This window comes from Camarhynchus parvulus, chromosome 13 (assembly GCF_901933205.1).
Source record: "Camarhynchus parvulus chromosome 13, STF_HiC, whole genome shotgun sequence".
Classification (NCBI taxonomy): domain Eukaryota; kingdom Metazoa; phylum Chordata; class Aves; order Passeriformes; family Thraupidae; genus Camarhynchus; species Camarhynchus parvulus.
Window position 1 is genome coordinate 16,101,988 of NC_044583.1, and position 20,501 is coordinate 16,122,488.

At 46.8% G+C, this 20,501-nt stretch overlaps 1 protein-coding gene across 1 annotated transcript in view; it reads right to left on the reverse strand.

Moving 5' to 3' along the window:
- The window catches only part of ERGIC1 (endoplasmic reticulum-golgi intermediate compartment 1), a 51,906-nt gene that overhangs the window by 15,253 nt on the left and 16,152 nt on the right, over positions 1 to 20,501 (reverse strand). Inside the window, exons 2-4 of the mRNA XM_030957309.1 lie at positions 16,042 to 16,103; positions 9,563 to 9,635; positions 197 to 291 (exon numbers count right to left, since the gene is read on the reverse strand). Of these exons, the coding sequence (XP_030813169.1) occupies positions 197 to 291; positions 9,563 to 9,635; positions 16,042 to 16,103 (230 nt within the window). The remainder of the gene's footprint in view (positions 1 to 196; positions 292 to 9,562; positions 9,636 to 16,041; positions 16,104 to 20,501) is intronic.

Below are 20,501 nucleotides of genomic sequence, written 5' to 3' on the forward strand. Positions count from 1 at the left end.
GAAGGAGATCAGCCACTAACACATGGTCCAAGAAAACAGGTGCCCTGGCCTGGAACAGAAAGCAATGGGATATTGGCAGAGGCTGCAGCTACTTATTTCCATCCTGTTACAGAAGAAGGGCCACTGCACCAGCCTGGGCTCATTTCAAGTATTACTTAAAGCACAAAGAAAAGCTGCTAAGTGAAAGGGTACTCACATTCACAGTGCAGGTTTGGCAAACTGATGTTCAGGTTCACTTCTATTTTCCCTCCACTGTCTTTGTCTGGGTCATCCACGTAGAGCTCATTAACTCTGGAGGGCAGAAACACAGGGCTCAGGGCTGCTTCCCACAGGGAAAACCCAACAGCTTGCATGGGGAGGGGGAAAAGGAGACTGGAAAGAGGAGGTTTGATTGTGTGATGGCTACAGCAGAGTTACAGAGAGAAGGGAAAGCTCTCCAGGATGGAACGGGGGCAAATCACGGCTTAATTTGATTCCTTGCTCGGCAAGTGCAGGAGACTCTAAGTAAGTTCTGCACTAGTAAAAAACAAAACTTCTGTTCTGTGCTTCCTGTACTCTTCTCCACCCTGAGGTTTCAGAGGTGCTACAAAACAAGAGCCTAATGCTGAAGAGATGGCAGGTTATTGATCCACCCCTCCCTGCCCTGGGCTGCTGCTCCTTTTAGGCAGGAGGGAAGCATGTGTTTTTCCACTTGTGCCACAAATAGTTCTAGAGAAAGGCTGCTCTCAGCTACCCCCAGGAAAGCTTATTTGTGTCACTAATTGCCTTTTGTTATTGCCACCCAGCTGACAGAGCAGCAGCAAGAGAAGGAAGGCAGCAGGACATATTTGTATTCCTCTCCTTAATATCACATTTCAGGCTATGAATGGTAAGCAAAAGTGGTGACTAAAATTGAGGAGAAGGGGATTTGAGCCAGGAACAGATGGGCAGAAACATCCTGGGCAGCAGGATCTCACACACTGCACCAGCCTCCCAAAGAGTAATGTTGTCTCATAGCACCCACAGTGCTGGCACGCATCTCACAGGAGACAAAACACAGATAGAGAGGCAGAGGAATGCAGGAGTATAAATATTTATTGTTGGCACACACGATCCATCCGACACGTAAAAATAAACCAAAACAACCCCAGTGCTGGATTTGCTGAATGGTCCTGGAGAATCCACTCTGGGGAGACTCACCCCATTGAACTGAGACGATGCTGAGATTACCTAGAAGCTCTTTTCCCTGTTCAACAAATAAGATTTGACAATTTATCTTCCAGCTGGGCAGATTATAAAGCTATGGGAGCTTAGATTCAGGCAAATTACATAAAATAAAACGAGTTAAGTGCTCTGCAGCATTTTTATTTTACATTCAAAGTGCACTAAACTCTTTGACAAGCCCCAATGGAGAGTCCACATGCTAAGAGTCAAAGCAGAGTAAGGCAGCTACAAGACAGATTCAGAGAGATTTTGCCCTGGTGATACATCTCTGGGCCACGACGAACTGTTTGCCCTGTGGATGCAGAAGAAACAAACCTTCACACTGAGAAACACACATGCTGCCAGGTTTTTTGGAGGCCATTACTCACAGGTCAGTGGGGTTTACAGACACTCATTTAAAACCAGCACAGCACTTGTCTTCGGCTTCACAGCCCTACCTTTCTCTGGTTTTAATTGGCTTGACAGGTTGCTTGCAATCATTACTCAACCTATTTTTCAAGTGATTAATAAAAATGACACAGAGGGAGGGGAAAGATTGCTCATCAGTGACCTAGTTAGCAGCTTTTTGGCTGAGCCCTCTCCTCCTGGGTGGAATGCATTCTCTCCTCTACGTGTTCATTACTGCCAGATTGGGCAGATTGGATTAAGTCATATATCCAAATAAGGCCTGGGAGGAGCAGCCCCAGCCAGGACGGGCACTAATCCCCCAGAGCAAGGCACCTCTCAGTGCTGCCCCAGTGTGCCCCCATCCATTTCCCAGCCCCAGCCCACGTCAGAAACCCGGGCTCCATCCCAGGGCTGTGCTGGCCGAGATGCCCAGGGATGCCCAGCAGTGCCACCTCGGTGTTCCTGGCTAAAGGAGCGTTCACAGCAGGGCTGGCAGAGCACAGCCAGCTCCAGCAGCTCAGCCCAACATCCCAGCTCTCTGGAGAAAAGCCCTAGCACTGCCAGAGTTTGTATTTGCTGATTTCTAACCCTGAACCTGTCAGGAATCGTGCAGCTCCAGCCGCGTCGGTGATGAGAGAGTGAGAAAGAAATTTCTGATTTCTCTGGCAGAAATCAGAGCATGAACTGTTCAGGGGGAGCCCGTGGGAGCTCTGACAAGTGCTGAGCTCACCTGGCTGCTGGCTGGATCACTGAGGCACAGGGAAGTAGGGCAGCTTGTGCAGGTCACACAGCCCATGAGCTGCAGGAGAAGCAAACTGGTTTCCTGTCCCACAGCCCAGTCACTGGACCAGTGGCTCCCAGCCTGTCCCTTGGGCAAGGCTCACTGCCACTTCCTCCTCCTCCTCCTCCTCTTCACCCAGTAGCCCTCTGCCCCTCTCCAGCTCATGTTCCAAATTTCACAACCCAATCTATCACTGCACAGACATCAGGCAGCTCGTACAGTGATCCTTCCTTTCCTTCCCCACATTTCAACCACAGCCTCACCTTTCATGGAGCACCCAGCCAGCTGGATCCTGTTCTCCCTCCCAGCCCAGCCACTGCCTCCTCATGGCATGGTCAGCTCCTGCTGAGGGCCCAAGCTGACAAATCCAGCTCCAAAGTGCATCCTTTGTGTGTCACTGATATTCCCTCTCAGCATGGGGAACCAAGGGTACAATGACAACACACCACAGGCTGCACTCAGCGGGGCAAACCTCACAAGAAATGTTGTTTTCAACAAACTGGACATTTCTCTCCTCTAATATTTGAAGTATTTGAATTCTGGAAATCTCACAGGTAATGCAAATTTCCATGGTCAAGGCTATTCCTGGCAGTGAACCACTGGCACCCAGGTTTGGGGGACAAAGGGCTGGCACTCACATGTCCCTTGCCATCCTCCTGCCCAGGGCCACCAAGCCAAATTGCACACAGCCTTCCTACTGTTTAATCACTCTCCTGGGATGTCAGGAAAAGCACTCTTTACCCCCTCTAGCCACTCTCCCTGAAGGACTAACATCTCTGGTGGAAGAAAAGAAGTTGACTCTAACTTACAGGTGTCTGTCCTGGAATACAAAGTGTCCCAGTAAATCTGGGATGGTCACAAAGGAAATAAAACCCAAGGCCAGGCAGAGAGAGGCAGTGATATTGGTCATATTGTGACTCCAAAGGCAGGGTGTACCCGCTCCAAACACGAGGAGTTGGTGTTTTCCTGGCGGCTACTAAGGAATATCTGAATAAAAGCAGCACATGAAGGAGGGTGAGGGTGCAGAGCTCTGGAAGTACAACAAGGTGAGAGCTGGACCTCCCACCCCCGAAGAGCCTCCCACCACTGACCCGAGGAACAGCAGGGAAGTTTCTCCATGATCCACACATCAGGAATCTGCTTCACTTCTAGAAAGAGCCACTTGGAAATATTTCACATTCCTGAGTGATGCTGCTGGGCTGCTTACCCTGTCTGCTTACAAACTTCCAGCGTTCCACGCAAAAAGCTGCAGGGACCCTTTGGCCAGATCATGCCAATGGCACGTGAGGGCCCAGGCAAGGGGGCCACAGCAGCCAGAGGGCAGGCCACGGCTCCAGGGTTTTACCCAAAGAAAGTCAGACCTGTTCCCTGTGCTTTAGGTCTCAGATTTATGACACAACAGCTTCGTTTCCCCAGAAACAAAAACTCCACAGTCATTTCTTTCCACCTGGCAGCTCTGGCCACTAACTGCAGCACTTCAACAGCTGAAGAGCCTTTGGATCTGAGGGTGAGCATTGCATTCACCCTCCAGAGCTTCACACACTGTGTGGGTGCTCTCTAAACACATCTGCCTTGTCCTATGTCCTCCTTGTCCCAAGGCCCTGCTTCAGGTTTGAGCCTTTTTTCTCCCCCTTTCACAGCAAACAATCAGCCAGCCTCCTCCTCAGTCATCAGCCACAGAGAAAATGCAGCCACTTCCTCCAGAAAGCTGCACTTTACCTTGTCCTCCAACTGCCAGGAGGCACCCTCTGGTCTCCAGGACCCCATGCCTAAGAGTGAAAATAATTATTCTTTCCTGAGGAAGCCCAAAGCTTCTCAAAAGACTTTCTCAGGTGAGCCCTCTTGGCTCCACCTGCCCTTTCAGCTCTAATCAAACACCTTCCAGAAACACAACCCTCCAATGCTGAGATTCCTGCATCACCACGTTTTCAGTGGTGCCGGAACAGAGAGCATTAGACAAATCTTCTTTTCCATTTGTGTGAAGAAACAACAAGAAGCAGGTCAGCAAACTCTCTCCTGCGTCATGCGTCTGCTGCTCTGCCATTTGCCATCTCCTGCATCCCAATCAGCTCCTCAGTGTGAAGGTGCCTGTCCCAGATCAGCTGTGGAGCACGGCAAACACGCTGCCCTACAAAGGAAGGAATTACAGCTCTCCAGGAGACAGGAAGAAGGAGAAGGGCTCGAAAGACGTCAATGTAGACTTGAGTCAGGAATCGCAGGTGACATCATGACACGACCTTCCGCTTCCTGCAAGCCCACACAGGGCACAGCAACCCTGCACAAAGCTCCAGCACCTCCTCTTAGGTAATCCCCACCTTGCCTCACAAACATCAATTAAGCTTCTTACCTGCCTACCTCTCTCAGGGCTGCTGAGGATTACATCCTTCTGCAGGAAAGTCTCTGTCTCAAGGTCAGTCCGTGGCAGGAGCAGGATTACAACTCCAATTCCTTTGCCTACAAAGCTGTGCTTGGGCTGCTTGGCTCCAGCATTTCATCTGCCTCAAGTGGATGAGCCAGCAGGGTTGGAGGTGCATCTGCAGCTCAGTGGCAGGACACAGGAACTGTGGCATCCCTGGGCTTGTGCTCCCAGATTAGGGTCTGCAGCAGAAGGAGCCCCTGCTGCAGCTGGACCACACTCTGCTGCTTGGTACCATTTCCATGGGCTGAGAGCCACAAAACACACCCCACACACTCTGGAGAGCTGTGGGATAAAAAACCTCTGAAGACAGGTCTGGTGACAATCCTGCTGCTCTGCAGGATCAGTCCTGGGCATGCAAATGAATCCAGTGTGGACAAGGAACACTGCTCCCTGAAACTCCTGGAGTTTTGCTTCCTCCCACACTCCTGACAGCCTTCTTGGGCCTATCCTGTTTCAGGCCAGGAATTGGGCTTTGATCAGCCTAGTGGGTCCCTTCCAGCTCAGGATATTCCATGATTCATGGTTTATGCTTTCATGAAAAGGCAGTAATTTTACTGCAGATATTCTGCTTAAGTAATTAATTGCCTTGCGGGGGGCTCAGCTTTCCAATTAACAAACTTGTCACTTCAGACAGGTTTTTGTCTGCTATTACATTAAAAAAAAAAAAGCAAACACTGCCAGGAACAGTCTGTTGCTTCCTACAGTGTGCTGTGGCAGATGAATTAGTGTTGAGCAGAAACATTCATACCACAAGCACCACATTCATACCCTCCTACCCCTTCCCCTGGCTGCCAATGCAAGGCAGACTAGATTAGTTAATTACATCTTTAATTCTTAATGATGGAATACTTGGAAAACTATTATTGATCTTACAGGACATAATTCATGACCTAATTAGGGTGATAAAACAGTGAGATTATCATCTTGCCAGCTATTAACGTCTAGCACTGATCTGAGTTAATTAGAAAAGAGAGGGGTGATTTCTACGCTTCTGATTTGCAACACAGCAGCAGAGGAATAAGGAGGCTGCTAAAGGCAGAACAAGCCAATTCCAGCCCTCAGATTACTCCCAACTCAGCCAACTGTTGGTTTTGCCCAGGAAAAAGCAGACACATTTAACCCTTCAGCTTAATTTCTTCAGCCACTTGAATCATTGGCTCAGTGGGACAAGAGCGTTTGATGCTGTTCATCTTTCAGAGGTTCAAACGTGGAGCACAGACCTCCTTTTCTTTATCTACAGAATTGAGGAGATTCATCAAGGTTCTTGGTTTCCACTTAGGTTGGAAAAGACCTCCAAGATCATCGAGTCCAACATGTGACCCATCCCCACCTTGTCACTGAGTGCAACATCCAGGTGTTCCCTGGACACCTCCAGGGATGGGGACATTCCAATGCCTGAAGTTTGGACGAAGTCTTCAGTCACTCTTAGTCTGGACTAAAAAAACCCTAAAAATCAAGAGGACCCTTGACTTCCAGAGTTAAACTCACCATCCCCTTAATGGCAATGATGGGTTGTGACTGAGAAAAGAAAAAAGCTCTTTCCCCTCACCAGCCCTTCACTGTGCTTTTCCTGGGAAGGATGCAGCCCCACCTAAGTGCCAAGCTGGGATTTCCTTCATGGCTGCTCACAGGCCTGTTAGGGTCATAGGATAAATCTGGAAGATGAGCAACTTGGGAGTTTTCTACCCTCCTCAGGGTTGGTCTCCCCAGGAAACCCGTCAGCAGCAGAATAGGACGTGCCTTTGGAGTGTGTTACCTCTTCCATGAGCTTCCTGCAGCGTCTTGCTTTGACTTCCTAACCGGAGCCAGCTCCTGAGCACAGCCCCAGCCCCAATGCTCATTAGAAATGCCCACACGAGGCATGACACAGCCTCCATCCTCCCCACACAGGTAATGTTTGGGTTTAGGGCTATGACTGTGATCCTCGAGATGAGGGTGTCATTTCTTGGCTCCCTGCCACCCAGACAAGCCTTCAGCAGCTGAGACTGTAAACGCTACCACAATGGGCTGCTCAAGGAAAAACAGCTTTGAAGTTGGGCAAGACGGAGATTTCGAGTAACGCCAGGCACTGAGGCTGCTGCACTCCTGAGAACGTGGAGGAAAGTGCAGCAGTGGGCAGGAGCCTGTGAGTGCTTGGGGTCAGTGTGGTGCAGAGCAGATTCTTCTTTTCTCATGTTGCAGCACGAGCTGAACAAACCACACCAACCTCTTGCCTCAAGTGCAGCCACCGAGGGAAGCTCTCGGTGCTGAGGGTGAGACAGGGAATCCTGTGGGCACCCCTGCCCTGAAGGAGCTGTCCCTGCACACACCCCACTCACAATAACTCCGTGGAACAGGCTCTGAGGGCTCAGCAGGGAGCCTGCCACGTCTCTGATGTATAGCACCAGGCCAAGTGCTCACCTTGCCATCAGAATGGTGCAGCTCTCCCCACCCAGCCTGGCTCTCTCGAGTGCTTTAAGGGAAATACGACACAAAAGGAGAAAGAGTGATGCAGTCTCACAGCACAGCTGGCAGTGACACAGCAGGGAAGTTCATCCCATGTAACTGCACACCTGTAATCATCCAGATCCTGGCTGGCATTGGGAAACTTCAGTCTGGGTGAGGTATCTGTTGTAGGAGACTCTTAATATTAAAAAAACACCTTGAAGCTCGCAATAAAAGTTGATGAGAGCTCAACAGTTTGCACATAAGGAATCTTCCATGTATCTGCAAGTATTTGGATCATGGGAAAACAAGCTCAGAAAGGCTCAGAAACCTTTTTGAGGCAGTATTTCCCCTGTTATTTGCTATTACCCAGTTTAATGGCAGCACAGAGCTCTCACAAGTTCCAGACCACGCAGAGCTCCCAATTCTTATTCCCAGTGATGAGGCTCTGCTGCCTCACAACTCACTGCCAGTAATACCTGACTGAAAGGGAACCACAAGAGGCTCACAACAACTTGTACTGGGTTTCTCAGAAGGGAAACCAATGAGTAAGAAATGGAAAATAAAAGTTTACTCCCGCTTTCGAAGTGGCTGAACTGGGAAGGACTTGAAGTGACTTTCTGAACTATTTCCGCTGCTCTGGGAGAGCCTTTTCACAACTGCTGGGGGTGAATATTCCCAGTAAGAATCTGGTGACCTGTAACTCACCAGAAGGAGGTTTTCCCACTCTTTTGTGTGAGTTTTTGTGTCGGACAGCCCATGACGAATCAGGTTCCTGCAGTCATTTGTCCCAGACCCTTGTGTGACATCCCCTCTCCCCAACTTTGCTGCTTTATTGCCTGCAAACACCTCCAGCCCACACAGCTCCTGCTGGGAAAGGCACTTCACCATCTCTCTGAGGTTTCAATGAGGAACTTGTCAGCTGAGCGTGCTTACAGCACTTCCCAATATTTCTGTGGAAAATGCATCATCCTCTTAAGGAAAAAGCAAGGAGATTCCTCAGAGTTAGGCAATTGTGCTGTTCAAAAAGGAATTTCTAGTCAGGAAACTGCCACTACATCAAGATGTGCTCTCCAATAACTGGGTCAAAACTAGGTAAATATTACTAATTCCTCCCGCAAAGCATTAACTGGAAGAAAAAGGAAAACCAGGCAAGAGAATGAGATCTATGAGGAGAGCAAGAAAAAGCAGTGCTTTACTTGAAGCAGCCTGTCTAGCTTTTCTGTTTTTTAAAACAAGAAACCCAAGGAAACTCAGCTCTGTGAAGTGGCTGATAAGGTGACCCCGGATTTCACAAGCAAACACACGGAACTGAAGTCAAAGAAACTGTGAGCAAGCAAGAAATGTGAGATACCATCTCTGAAGTAAACGTGCAACAGGCACAAAAAATGATCTCGAGCTTGATTACACTCCTGCCTTCAGTTAAACATTAGTCAACCTTAACATTATTCCTGAAATTATACTCTTGATCCAAGACAGAGCTGCACAAAAACAATGCAAGAGCCTCTTGGTTATCAAAATGGTCAATCTGAGCAAAGTTTCAGAGCCTTTTAGCTCAGCACTGACATCTGTTGCTATCAGGACCATCATGTGAGCCTGACAGAAGTTTCACCCTTCCCAACTATCCAGGAACTGTGCCTCACACTCAGTGAGCTCACTGCCACATCAGCAGGGTGATGGAGAAGGTTTCCTAGAGCCCAAAACAAAGGTAGATGTGTTAAGAGTTACTAAAAGTTTACTTTGAGGCAGGAAGAACATGAGAACGGGGGGGAAAAAATAAAATTCTGATTAAGTCTGTGTTAATAAGTACTTCATGCTTGTTCAATGAATAATTTTTAAAAGTAGAAATTATTTCCATTTTCTCACAGCTGACACCACCTGGGGCATCTTGTCCTCAGACACAAAACCTGTGAATAAGGTTTCCTAGTAAGGCTCAACAAAAGAAGAAAAAGTTCACACATTAATAAAACTACCTGCATGAATCAGAGATTCAGCTCTGGCATCATAAAAAAAAGCAATTATTGATATTAAATTAATAATTCTTATTTTATGCAATCCATTTCTCCATGCTGCTAATTATGCAATCCAGCATGCAGCTAATAAAGGATCAAGCAAGTCTGGAACAGCTTCCTCTATCAAAAATAGTTCAGAACCAAGTTTGCCTATTAATTTTAGCAAATTAAAAAGCTGAATGATTGTCTGAGAATTTGGACTCAACCTAAAGGAATCCCAAACCCATTAGGCAACTAAATGACCTAGTGAAATTACAGGAATATTTCTCTCAGATAACAGTAAAGCTGTAAAGATTCACATGCACACAAACAGGGGAAAATGTGACTTTTACTTACATTTCAGTGGCTATGAATCCGGTGAGCTCAGACAGGAAGAGAAACAATATGAAGAGACAGCAGCAGACAGAGACTGGAACAGAGGTAAGGAGAGGAAAAAGTTAGTTTTGTGTGTGTAACAAAGAGAAAAATTGTTCTCACACAGCCACATCACTGCCCCTATGGATATACCACCCTTACACAATTGAGAATTAACAATTTTTAGAGTCCATGGCCAAGAGGAGCCCACCAGAGCAGTGACTTCAATGCCGTGCCAATATCCAAACATCCTGAGGAACCATTAAAAATTCAATTATTTTATGAATGCATAAATATCACACTTGCTTCTTGCCCACTGAGCAAACACCAAAAGATTCTGCACACAAGAAAAAGAAATAAAAGCTCTCAAATTCACATAAAATCCTGACCACTGCATCCCCAACCTTGGGACTTACCAAAGGCATGTCTTAATTCTGCTCACAGGCAAGATTATCTAGAAAAGCCTCATCTTAATTTCTTTGTCTCTTGCAGTGAAAATATGAGCATCCCTTGGCTTAATAATTAATGACCCAGAATGGGGATATCTTCCGCTTTTGGGCCACCTTTTCTGCCATGATTTCCATCTCCCCACATTCTCCTTTTTCAGCACACAATGCTGGTCTGCCAGCACTTCCTCTTCTTGACAACATCACTTCTTTGGAGCCTTGGCTCCCAATTTTATCACTATTAAAACGTCCAGAAGGCAAAAAGAAACCAGCACCTCCTTGCTTTGAAAGGACACAGTCCTCTTACGCTGTGTTTTGGGGATGAGGAGACATTTTGGCTCTCTGTCAGGTTCCAAAGCTCTGTGTAAGGCACCTCAGAGCTGGACAGCAGAGACGTGGCCATACTGGAATTGTGCAGCCAGTGCCTGACTTCTCTCATTTCTGCACTTGCTGACTCTGCAGAGAGGGAAAATCCCCACTGAAGGAATTGTGAGGTAGCCAGACAACAATTCTGATGAATTCCAACCTGGAATTGCATGGAGGGAACCCAAAGTAGCTGGAATTTTGCTGTTTGCTCTTCACCAGGAAATTATTCCAACCCCTGAGCGGGGACACTGAAGCAGCAGTGACAGTCACCCACACAGGAGGGGCTGGAAGGAAGCACAGACGTAAATCCTATGGATCAGGGATGACTGGAGCAGGCAAGGATGTGCCAGCTCAAGGGGACAGGGCTGCAGCGTGTCCCTGTGTTAAATACAATACCCAAATTCACCATGAATCACTCACAGAAAGGCAAAGCAGGAACTGAGTGACAGCCAGAGCACAGTCCCAGCACAACCCCTCCATCCCAGCACAGCCCTCTGTGAAATGACCAGTAATTAGGGTTGAGAAATACATTTTTTTTTAAAAAAGCCACGTTCCTCAACTTTATTCCACATGACCTGCACAGCCTGACTGCCCATTCCTTTGGGAAGCTCAAGTAACAACAGGCTGGGAACAATTTTATCACTCCCTTGGTAAAGAATGTGAGAGGCAAGGGAAGGAAGGAGGTGCTGAGGGCAAGTACTGGGGCAGAGCCTTGAGTGACCTGCAGCCTTGTGCCTCATTCTTCCAGCTCTGAGGAACGAGAAATGCGTTGTTTCCCCTTCCTCATCAGAGTAATTTCAACTGTGGATTCATTTATTGACCCACTCTAAAGTGCAAGGGATTAACAGATGCCAAAAAATCATAGAATCACAGAATCATGAGGTTGGAAGAGACCTCCAAGATCATCAAGTCCAACCTATGCCCTCACACCTCGCCCAGACTACAGCACCAAGTGCCATATCCAGTCTTTTCTTAAACACATCCAGAGATGGTGATTGCACCACCTCCCTGGGAAGAGCATTCCAGTGCTTCATTATTCACTAGCTAGGGTGAGGAAAGAGAGGAAAAAAAGACCAGTATGAAAACAGGAAGCAAGAAGGGGTACTAATCCTGAAGAGAAACCTCAGATGGGCACACAGCTGCTCCCAAGCCTTGGCTGCCAGGACACAGAAGGTCACCAGGGCTGTGACCCAGCTGAGCCCCTGGCACGGGGCACCAGGAGAAAAGTCTGCTCAAAGCAGAGCAGCAAATTCTTGTGAGAACATGCACACCTACATAAGAGCCCAAAAAAAGAAACCAAGGCAGCACATGAGCAGATCCAGTGTTTGTAGTGCTGATCACTGACAGAGACACGAGATCTCTGATCTCTGGCAGTTGCAGGGAGAGTGTTTGACGCAGACAACCCTTTTTTCTTTAATTGCTTCCCATATTCCTTGCTGCTTGTTATAATCCCATAAAGGCTTTCCACAGCATCAGCCAGACCTCTCTGCTCTCAAGCACTTCTAGGAAAGCCCGCTACTACTAACTCTCTTAACTAAATTCTCTCCCACAGCTTCCTCTCTCTTCCAATTTTTAAACTTCCTTCTCTGCCACTTACATAATCTAAATACCTTCTTTTCCAGTACTTGCTCCCTCAAGTCCATTCTCAGTTCAGCTCTTGCAGTGAAGGTTCGTGACAATACTTACCAAACACAGCACAGTAAAATTCCACTAACCTGTATCTAAAAAACCCTGCAAGAATATCCTCAAGTGCCTGGCAGGGACTGACTTTCAAAGCTCCTCAATGCTTTTCCCAGTCCTCAAACCACAGAGTCAGTTTTGAAGCTGTAAAAGAGAATACTGAAGGTGGACATGAGAGTGGGATATAAAATCATGAGGAGCCTGAAGGAGGTGAGTGGGGAACAATCACTCACTGTCTCTTCCAGTATGGGAACTACATGGAAAGGGGACGTTAAAAACAAGGGAAGGTTTTCCTTTACACAACTAAATTCTGAGGATTCTTGACTACAGATGCTGAGGTTGCTTAAGAAATAAAACCTGTTAGATTACAAAAAGGAATCACACATGCCCTGAGGAGGAAATCCACTGAGGGATACTGAACACAAAGGAACCAACTCCAGCTTAGGAAGCTCAGGAGCCAACTGAGCAAAGCCTGGTGAAATGTTTAACCTGCCCCTCCTGTCCTTTCTCAGGCACCTGGTGCAGCACACTCTGGGAAAGAGAACACTGCACTGCTAAACTCTTCCTATACACACACATTTCCAGGGCAGGGGGAGTTTTTGGCATGAGACTCGTGTGCCAGCATTATCAGTTACTCTCTCCAGAGGCAGCATTTCCTCAGCTGCAGAACAGGAGCTCCTCTCTCAGCGTGGAGCTGCAGGCACAGACGATGCTCCCAGCACAGGAATTTATGCACGGGGTGCTTCAGCTGCTTCTTTCACAGTGAAGGCTTTTACCTGCTTCCATGCAAATGTGCAGTCCTACCACCCGCATTTGACAAGCGTATTATATTTGGAAAAGTAGATTAAAGGCTGGGATCAGACAGAATCAAACAATTCATGCATAAAGCTTCGTTAGCTGCAAGAGCACGGCGACGTTCCCACAGAGCTCCAACAACATCTGAGACAGGTTTTTTTAAAGCTCTAATATGATAACATGATCAATATATCAAAGGTTGCTGGTGTAGACACAGTGCTAATCTGCAATCCCAAAAGGATGGGAAACTCTGCCAAGGTTTTTATTCCTGCACTAACCTTTTTGTACTTATCCCTTCCACTCCAAACCCCATCCGTGTACATTCCTGGCTCTGCCTCCCCACCCCAGGAGAAATGAGAGAAAGGCAAAGTGTTTAACACATCACACAGACTGAGAACATGGAGCCATGTCTATATTAAGGCATAAAATTAATAGTATTTATTATTCAGTGGAGCAAACTGTTATGAAGCACAAGGAACGGGTCCTGTTACAGGCGCCATGTGAATCATAACTTGGATATTTCCTGATGTGTATTTAAAACTCCAGCCCCCAAACAGCACAGGGTATTTCTGGACAACGTTTCCATGTGTGCATACAACATGCGCATGCAAACTATGCATCCCCAGCGATGGCTTGGGCAGCAGGCTCCTCTCCAGAGCCCCAGAGCTCCTGTCCAGCCAGATGCCAACTGTCAGGCAGCCAGGAGTGCTGCTGCTGCTGCCTCTGTACCCAAACATGGCCAGGTTGTCACCACGTCTGTCACACTGGCACCACAGACATGCTACACACGGTGGGAGTGCCTGGAAAAACTGGTGGCAGAGGGACAACAGCACGATGCTGCCTGAAGAAGGGACTTTCATTGAGGGAAAGGAATGAGTGACTTCTACACACTTCCCAGAGAAGCCCACAGCAGTGGCTGTGTTGTTCTGGACAAACCTCACTCCAGGAAAATTCTTGGTTCCTTCGTTCCTAAAAAACTTGTTTGTAGCTGAGCGGCTGCCACACAGATCTGAAGTGTCTTGTATGCAGGGTTCACTGCAAATTTGGGAATTAAAAATCCATACCCAAGAAAGCCTCAGTAACTCCAGTTGGCTTCTGAGCTTGCTCATGTTTGAGACCACCTGCTCTTCTCCCTCAAAATCCCCCAAAATTTACTCTCCCTTAGCTGCTTCTTCCCTGAAAGCCTTGGCCCCTTCAGCCCTGATGAGGAGCTGAGCTTTTCTTTTCCATCTCTTTTCTTCTGTAATCTGATCTGTGCCTTCTTCCCTAATAAAGCTCAACCTTTGTTTTTGAAAATAGGCCTTTATACAATCCAAAAGTCACTGCTGAAACCCTGCAGTAGGTCCATTCCTGTTCCAGAAAGCCTTCAGCACCAGAAGTGATACTGAACTAAGGTTTCAGCAGAAATCATATGGAAAAGGCCTAAATTAATAGCTGGAATATCATGGACTATTTTGTATCTGCTCTGTAAAACTTGGAGGACTTAAAGAAAGCCAAAATAAAGTTGCAGTCATAGTAATTCCACATGATCACTAAAGCCTAAAAGCTTTTTTGAGAGGCAGAACCTTCCCCTGCACTCAAGCTCCCAGTGTTAACACAGGCTGATTTCCCCAAAGCAATTTTTCACCAGGTCATGCAACCTTCCCAGGCTTCCAACTGGCCTGGCAATGGGCTGGTCTCATCCAAGGCCTCCTACAACACCTGAGATTAGTGGCTTTCAAATTACAAGCCACAGGCTTGGTCAGACAGAAAAAAGCCCATTAGAAAAGCTGCTCACAAGATCCTCACAGGCAAAGGCACCAGTTTGTTGGCGGCCTGTGTGGTTCAGAAGCTCCTATCAGGCTGCCTAAAAACACTGTGAGAAAGAGAAGGAGAACCAGTTAGAGAAGAAAATCAAAGCCTGAGAAGCTGTAAATAACAATAGAGAGAAATAAGTCAGCTAATAATTTTAAGTAAGAGTCACAACCTTGAAGCTTTCCCACAACAGACTTATCACTTGAGCTGTTTACTGCAGATCTGAGAGCCTAAACTCTGGTGGCCTTTGATGGTTTTTTTTGCTTCTAAAATACTCTTTTGCAGGTGATTCATAACAAATTCTCAAAGGGAGCCCAGTGGCAGTGTGGGAACTGTGAGTTTCCAAAACAGCAGAAAAGGCAGGATCACTCACAAGTTCAAAGTGTTCTTTCAAAACACCAAATCTCATCCGCCCCTGAATTCCCAAACAGTTTGAGTCAAGCTCTTTGTTCCCAACTTCAGCAAACCCACATGGGAGTTGGGATACAAGTAATTCAGTGGCCAGGAGAACTCAGGGGACAAGGACTCTGAGTGTAAATATTTAGGGAAATGTGTTATCTTCACAGAAGCACGGGACAGTCGAAGCTGGCAGGGACCTCTCTGGAGCCCATCCCATCCAACTCCCCTGCTCTGAGCAGGTTGCTCAGGGCCAGCTCTGGTTGTTTGGAGCATCCCCAAGGACAGAGACTCCACACCAACCTGTTCTTCAACCATGCTCCCAGCCAGGAGTTTCTCCAGCTCACAGAGGGCTTTCCTTTGTGTCCTGATTCACTGGCACTGACTCAGTCCTGCGTGCTGTCACCAAGGGATGTGACATCACTCACGTCAGCAATGACACACAAGACTACTGACCCATCTCCCAGCATGGCTGAGTGGGGCACAGCTCCCTGATCAAAGGAAGTCCCAGCTCAGAGGGACAGGAAAGCTGCATGAGCAGGGTAATGACAGGCCTGGCAGGATCAGCCTGATCAATGTTTACCAAGCCCTCTGCCCAGCCAGCTCGCTGCACATCATTGTGTGAAATGGCATTACTCAGCCTCCAGCCTCCCTCAGGAGCAGGAAGGAAGGAAAAGGGGCCCAAGGCAAGAGATGAGTATCAGCCAGAGTCTGTGGATTGATACATGGGAGTGAGAGTGGATCCCTATCAGTGGTTGGAGCTGGAGGCTCTTTAGGGCCCCTTCCAACCCAAACCATGCTACAATTCTGAATTCACACAAACCATTCCAGGGTTTGATGGGCAGAACAAGCTGCCTCAGCAACAAAGGGCACCCTTTCCAATGCTTAACATCCCTTTAAAAGAATTCCCTGCAGACAGAGAGGCCAAACAATCTTTAATTTTAGACCAGGGCTGTGCAAGGACATCAAAAAGAAGTTACTTACTAATGGCCCCTGTGTAGGTTGGCTGTGTAAGGTCTTTTGGCACCTTCCTGTAGATGTCAAACCTGAAAGAGGAAAAGCACCAGCCATAAAACAGGTGGAACATTTCAATACATTTCATGCCCCCACAGGGATGAACGATGCTGAAGTTTTTTCCATCCAGTTTTCCAACAACATTTTTTCAGTAGGCAGGAGGATATGGGAAGGAAAAACAAAACAAAAAAGAAACAACTTTTCTTTTGTACAATTATGTAACTGTGCTCTGTCTTGGCTCCCATTTCCAAAGCATTTCCCTCCCCCTCCCTGCTGTGGATCTGTGCAATCTGAACTGTGAGAGCAGCCAGGCAAGAAGTCATGCTGGACAAGCTTACAGACCACTGTAAAAAGAAAAGGATACTCTACAGACACCTGAACAAAAAACCCAGTAAAACACAACCTGTGTTGCCCCTTGTCATTTACATCCTGCAAAATCAAAAACAGATAACCCCCAAGTCAGAAATCCAGGTGTTGAGACCAAAAAACGTCTCTTGGACGTTGGATACAACAACAGAAATTAACCCAACAGGTTTGTTCCTCCCTCAGCAAAGTCCAGTTTAATATTAGATGGTTGTTTTGATTCAGTCATAGTTTTTAATATCCATAGGGCTCAGCTGGGCTATTTTAAACTGCCCATGGTTAAACTCTCCCTGCCCTCATGTGTTAGCTGTATTATTTCCTACCACCCTGTGCTCCTGCACGCCCAACCGCAATGCAGCTCTGACATCAGCTTTTCCATCACTCAATAAAAATTAATTAATGCATTAAAAACACCCACCCACCCACCCTAAAGAAGGAAGTGACCACTTCTCCCTAAAAATAGACTTTTTTGGATATGCCACAAGTGGGTGAGAGCTGATGCTTTTTCCAGCCCTGGAGAGGGCTTCCAAATTCCCAGCCTGCACTGCCACCAAGATGAAACTCCCCTGTGTTTATTCAGGAGCTCCTACTACATCAAATGTTTTACTGGGAGTTGAAAAACTAGATAACTGCTCTTTTCTTTAGTCTTCAACTGCTGAGGGAACTCTGAGGAACTGCACGAACAAAACAGCATTTGCCTTGCAGGAGGTCAGAAGGATCCTGGGCTTCACTCAGGAGCTGAAGCTGGAGGAAGGAAGGGAAGAGAGGGAAAGGGGAGCAGGTAGAAAGATATTTCGGGTGCCCAGCTGGAGCCCTGAATAAGCTGTGCCATCACTTAACACCCCAACAACCCTCTGTGAGACACCTGACAGCACAGGAGCTGTGTTTTCATCGCCCTTCTCGCTGCTGAACCTAAACAGACCAGCAATATTCCCCAAGCAAACAATCCATGTATGGTTTTCCAGCTGCCCTGAGAACATCTGGAAAGTGCTGTTTGCATTCTTTCCACATCCACCAGAAGCATCAGGATGGTGAAAGAACCCAAAGTAGCTGATGACATCATGGTCTCTCTCACAGGCAGAGGAAGCTGTTGTTCTCCCAGCCCATTAAATGCTGAAAGCTGGCGTCGTCTGGCCAAAGTCACAATAATAGATCAACAAGGCTAAAAAAGCTGAGAGAGAAACAGAGGGAGACAGAGCACGTGAGCACCAGGAGCTGCTGAGTGTGAGCCAACACACAGAAATAGGAAACAGCTCCAGGCTGGATTCAGTAAAAACAGCAGCGTGTGGATACTATAAAAGGAAGTTTGTTCTCACCATCAGAAATATTTACTAGTATTGAAATGATGGCCCATCACAGCTTTAAAAGAAAAACATAATCCGGCTTTTTAAACAGCTCACTGGAAAGCTGATGTCATATGAGGCAGAGTTCTCTCCTCTGAGATTGTCATTTCATCACATAAGTAACACCCAATACCAGAAATTAACTTTTCCACGGCCTAAGTAAGCTTGGATTAGGCAGAGACACTACAAGAAGTGCTTGATTAAGGTTTATGGGTGAAAGCAGAAGCTTGAAGGATGACATCCAGAACCTGAGTCAAGCAGAAGGGAAGGGAAGGTGTATTAAAGCTTGCACAAGGATGCTGAAATGATCAAAACTATCAAAAAAGACAAGTTTGGGATAAGAGGCAAACACTGCCAGTTAGATTTTGCTCAGTGATGTGTGACACCAGTCAATCCAAGTGATCACCAGCCCAAAGGAAAAAGGACTGGCTATGTGCAAGTCCCCTGGCAGAACAATCAATTGCTTGGAAAAGACACATTCTGAGCTAGGAGGGCTCACAGTCTGTCACAGGAACAACACTCCTCAGGGTTTCAGGCAACTTCTCATCTGATACTGGACCCAATTTATACAATTTCCTCAGTCTGATCCCTGTTAGTGAAAACAGCAGTGGGGTTATGCACTCAGACAAGGGCAAGGGAAAGCCCAAATGGCATCAAAGTTTGAGAAGAATGATGGAGATGGCATGGTCAGGACAAAGAGCCATCTTCTTCACTATTTAAACCCCAAGTTAGAAGATATGAAATGTAGAGGATTCAATGACAGCTTGAAAAGTATGTTTGTGAGACACCAGAGAGATCAAATGCAATGAGGACAGAAGCCCAAAGAGGCTTCATTAATGACACATATTATAAAAATAAGTAAATCAAGCAAATGCCTCAAACAAATCTGTGAAGTTGACAAGAGTTATTGTAACAGGAGACCTGAAACCCCAAGAAATGAGAGATTTGTGGCAGCTCCTATCAGACCTAAGGGTTAAAAATCTGCCTGCACTAGAAAAACCTTTCTCCTTTTGCCACTGGCTCCTTGCCTACCTCCCAGAACAGAAAGCAATCCCAGGAGAGCACTTACACTGTGCTGGGAAGAGAAAAGAACGAGGATTAGACAGCAGAGATGATTTGTAATGCTCAGGGAGGAGCTGTGTGCATGGCAGAGGGGAACAGGTTTTACCTGCCCTCAGGCCAGACGTTCCTGCAAGCACCTGCAGTAAAAATTCCAACAAGCCTCCAGGTTCCTGAGGCATTGGTCACTTGGAGGAGTATTTGTAGCCTGGGAACAGAGAGGAACCTTGTGCTCTGTTGCAAGAGCTGCCTCCCTGCTGCAGCCCGAGCAGTGGAAGGTGTGAGCAAGGCTGCAGGGAGCCTGGATGTGCAGAGGGGCTGTGATGGTGTTCACAGGGGTCCCAGGATGAGGGAAGAGAAGAGGAAACATGGCTCCATGGTTCAGAAGGCTTGATTTATTATTTTATGATATATATTATATTAAAACTATACTAAAAGAATAGAAGAGAGGATTTCCTCAGAAGGCTGGCTAAGAACAGAATAGGAAAGAATGATAACAAAGGTTTGTGGCTCGGACTCTCTGTCCGAGCCAGCTGGGCTGTGATTGGCCATTAATTAGAAACAACCAACATGGGCCAATCACAGACGCACCTGTTGCATTCCACAGCAGCAGATAATCAATGTTTACATTTTGTTCCTGAGGCCTCTCAGCTTCTCAGGAGGAATAATCCTAAGGAAAGGATTTGTCATAAAAGATGTCTGTGACAAGGGGCTGCACCTGCCAGCTCACAGGGCACACACACACCCTGTGCCATCCTGAGCACCCACTGGCAGAGCCTGGGACTCATCTTTCATGAGCAGGAGGAACCAGGGTGTAGATTTACAACTGCTCACTGAACTCCCTTAACCTGCAGCTCGTGCTGCTTTAGGAAGGGACGCATCACTTCACACTCCCACAGCAGGCACATGTGCGTTTTCCACTGCACCTTGTTTATATTTAGCTTTTGGCAAGTTTCTTCCTCCCCTCAGAAAGGCGAGACTTGTAAGGAGAAGTTGTATCTTTGAGCTGATGGATTAACAGCGTTTCAGAGTGGAAACAACAAACTTGCTGCTAGGAAAGTTCTTCCTCCAGGTCACCCCTGTTCTCATAAAGGGAAGGCTGGGCCTTGCAATTCCAGAATTTGAGGCTAAAGTTAGAATTAGGCTGTCATCAGTACAACAAAGGAATTTCCTGACACATCCAGAATGTCTTTTCTGTCAATAGAGAGCAGGGTTGCAAACAGAGAAATAAAAAAAGCCCATTTGGCAATGTCAGAGGTTTGCAGGAACCAACATCCATAACTAACATCAAATAACTAACTAATAACTAATAACTAACATCAAATAACGAACTAATAACTAACATCAAATAACGAACTAATAACTAATATCAGCTACAATGGTTTTTTATCAATCCAAGAGTTGAAAGGACATGGCAAAAAAACTCTCTCGGTGGGAATGTCAACAAACTGGTAAAGCAGCATCACAGAGATGAGCAGGGTCATTCCTAAGAAGGCTCAAAGAGAGAATTCACAAATCTTGGTGTGATTAAGGCAGGTCTGGGGCAGAACTAACTGCAGCTCTCTGATGGACAGGAGTGCCACATTCCTCTCGGAAAGAAGGAGGTGAGATTGAAGTGGTGACCCCAAAGGAACCAAACAAAAGGGTGGCACATTTCAAGTGCCA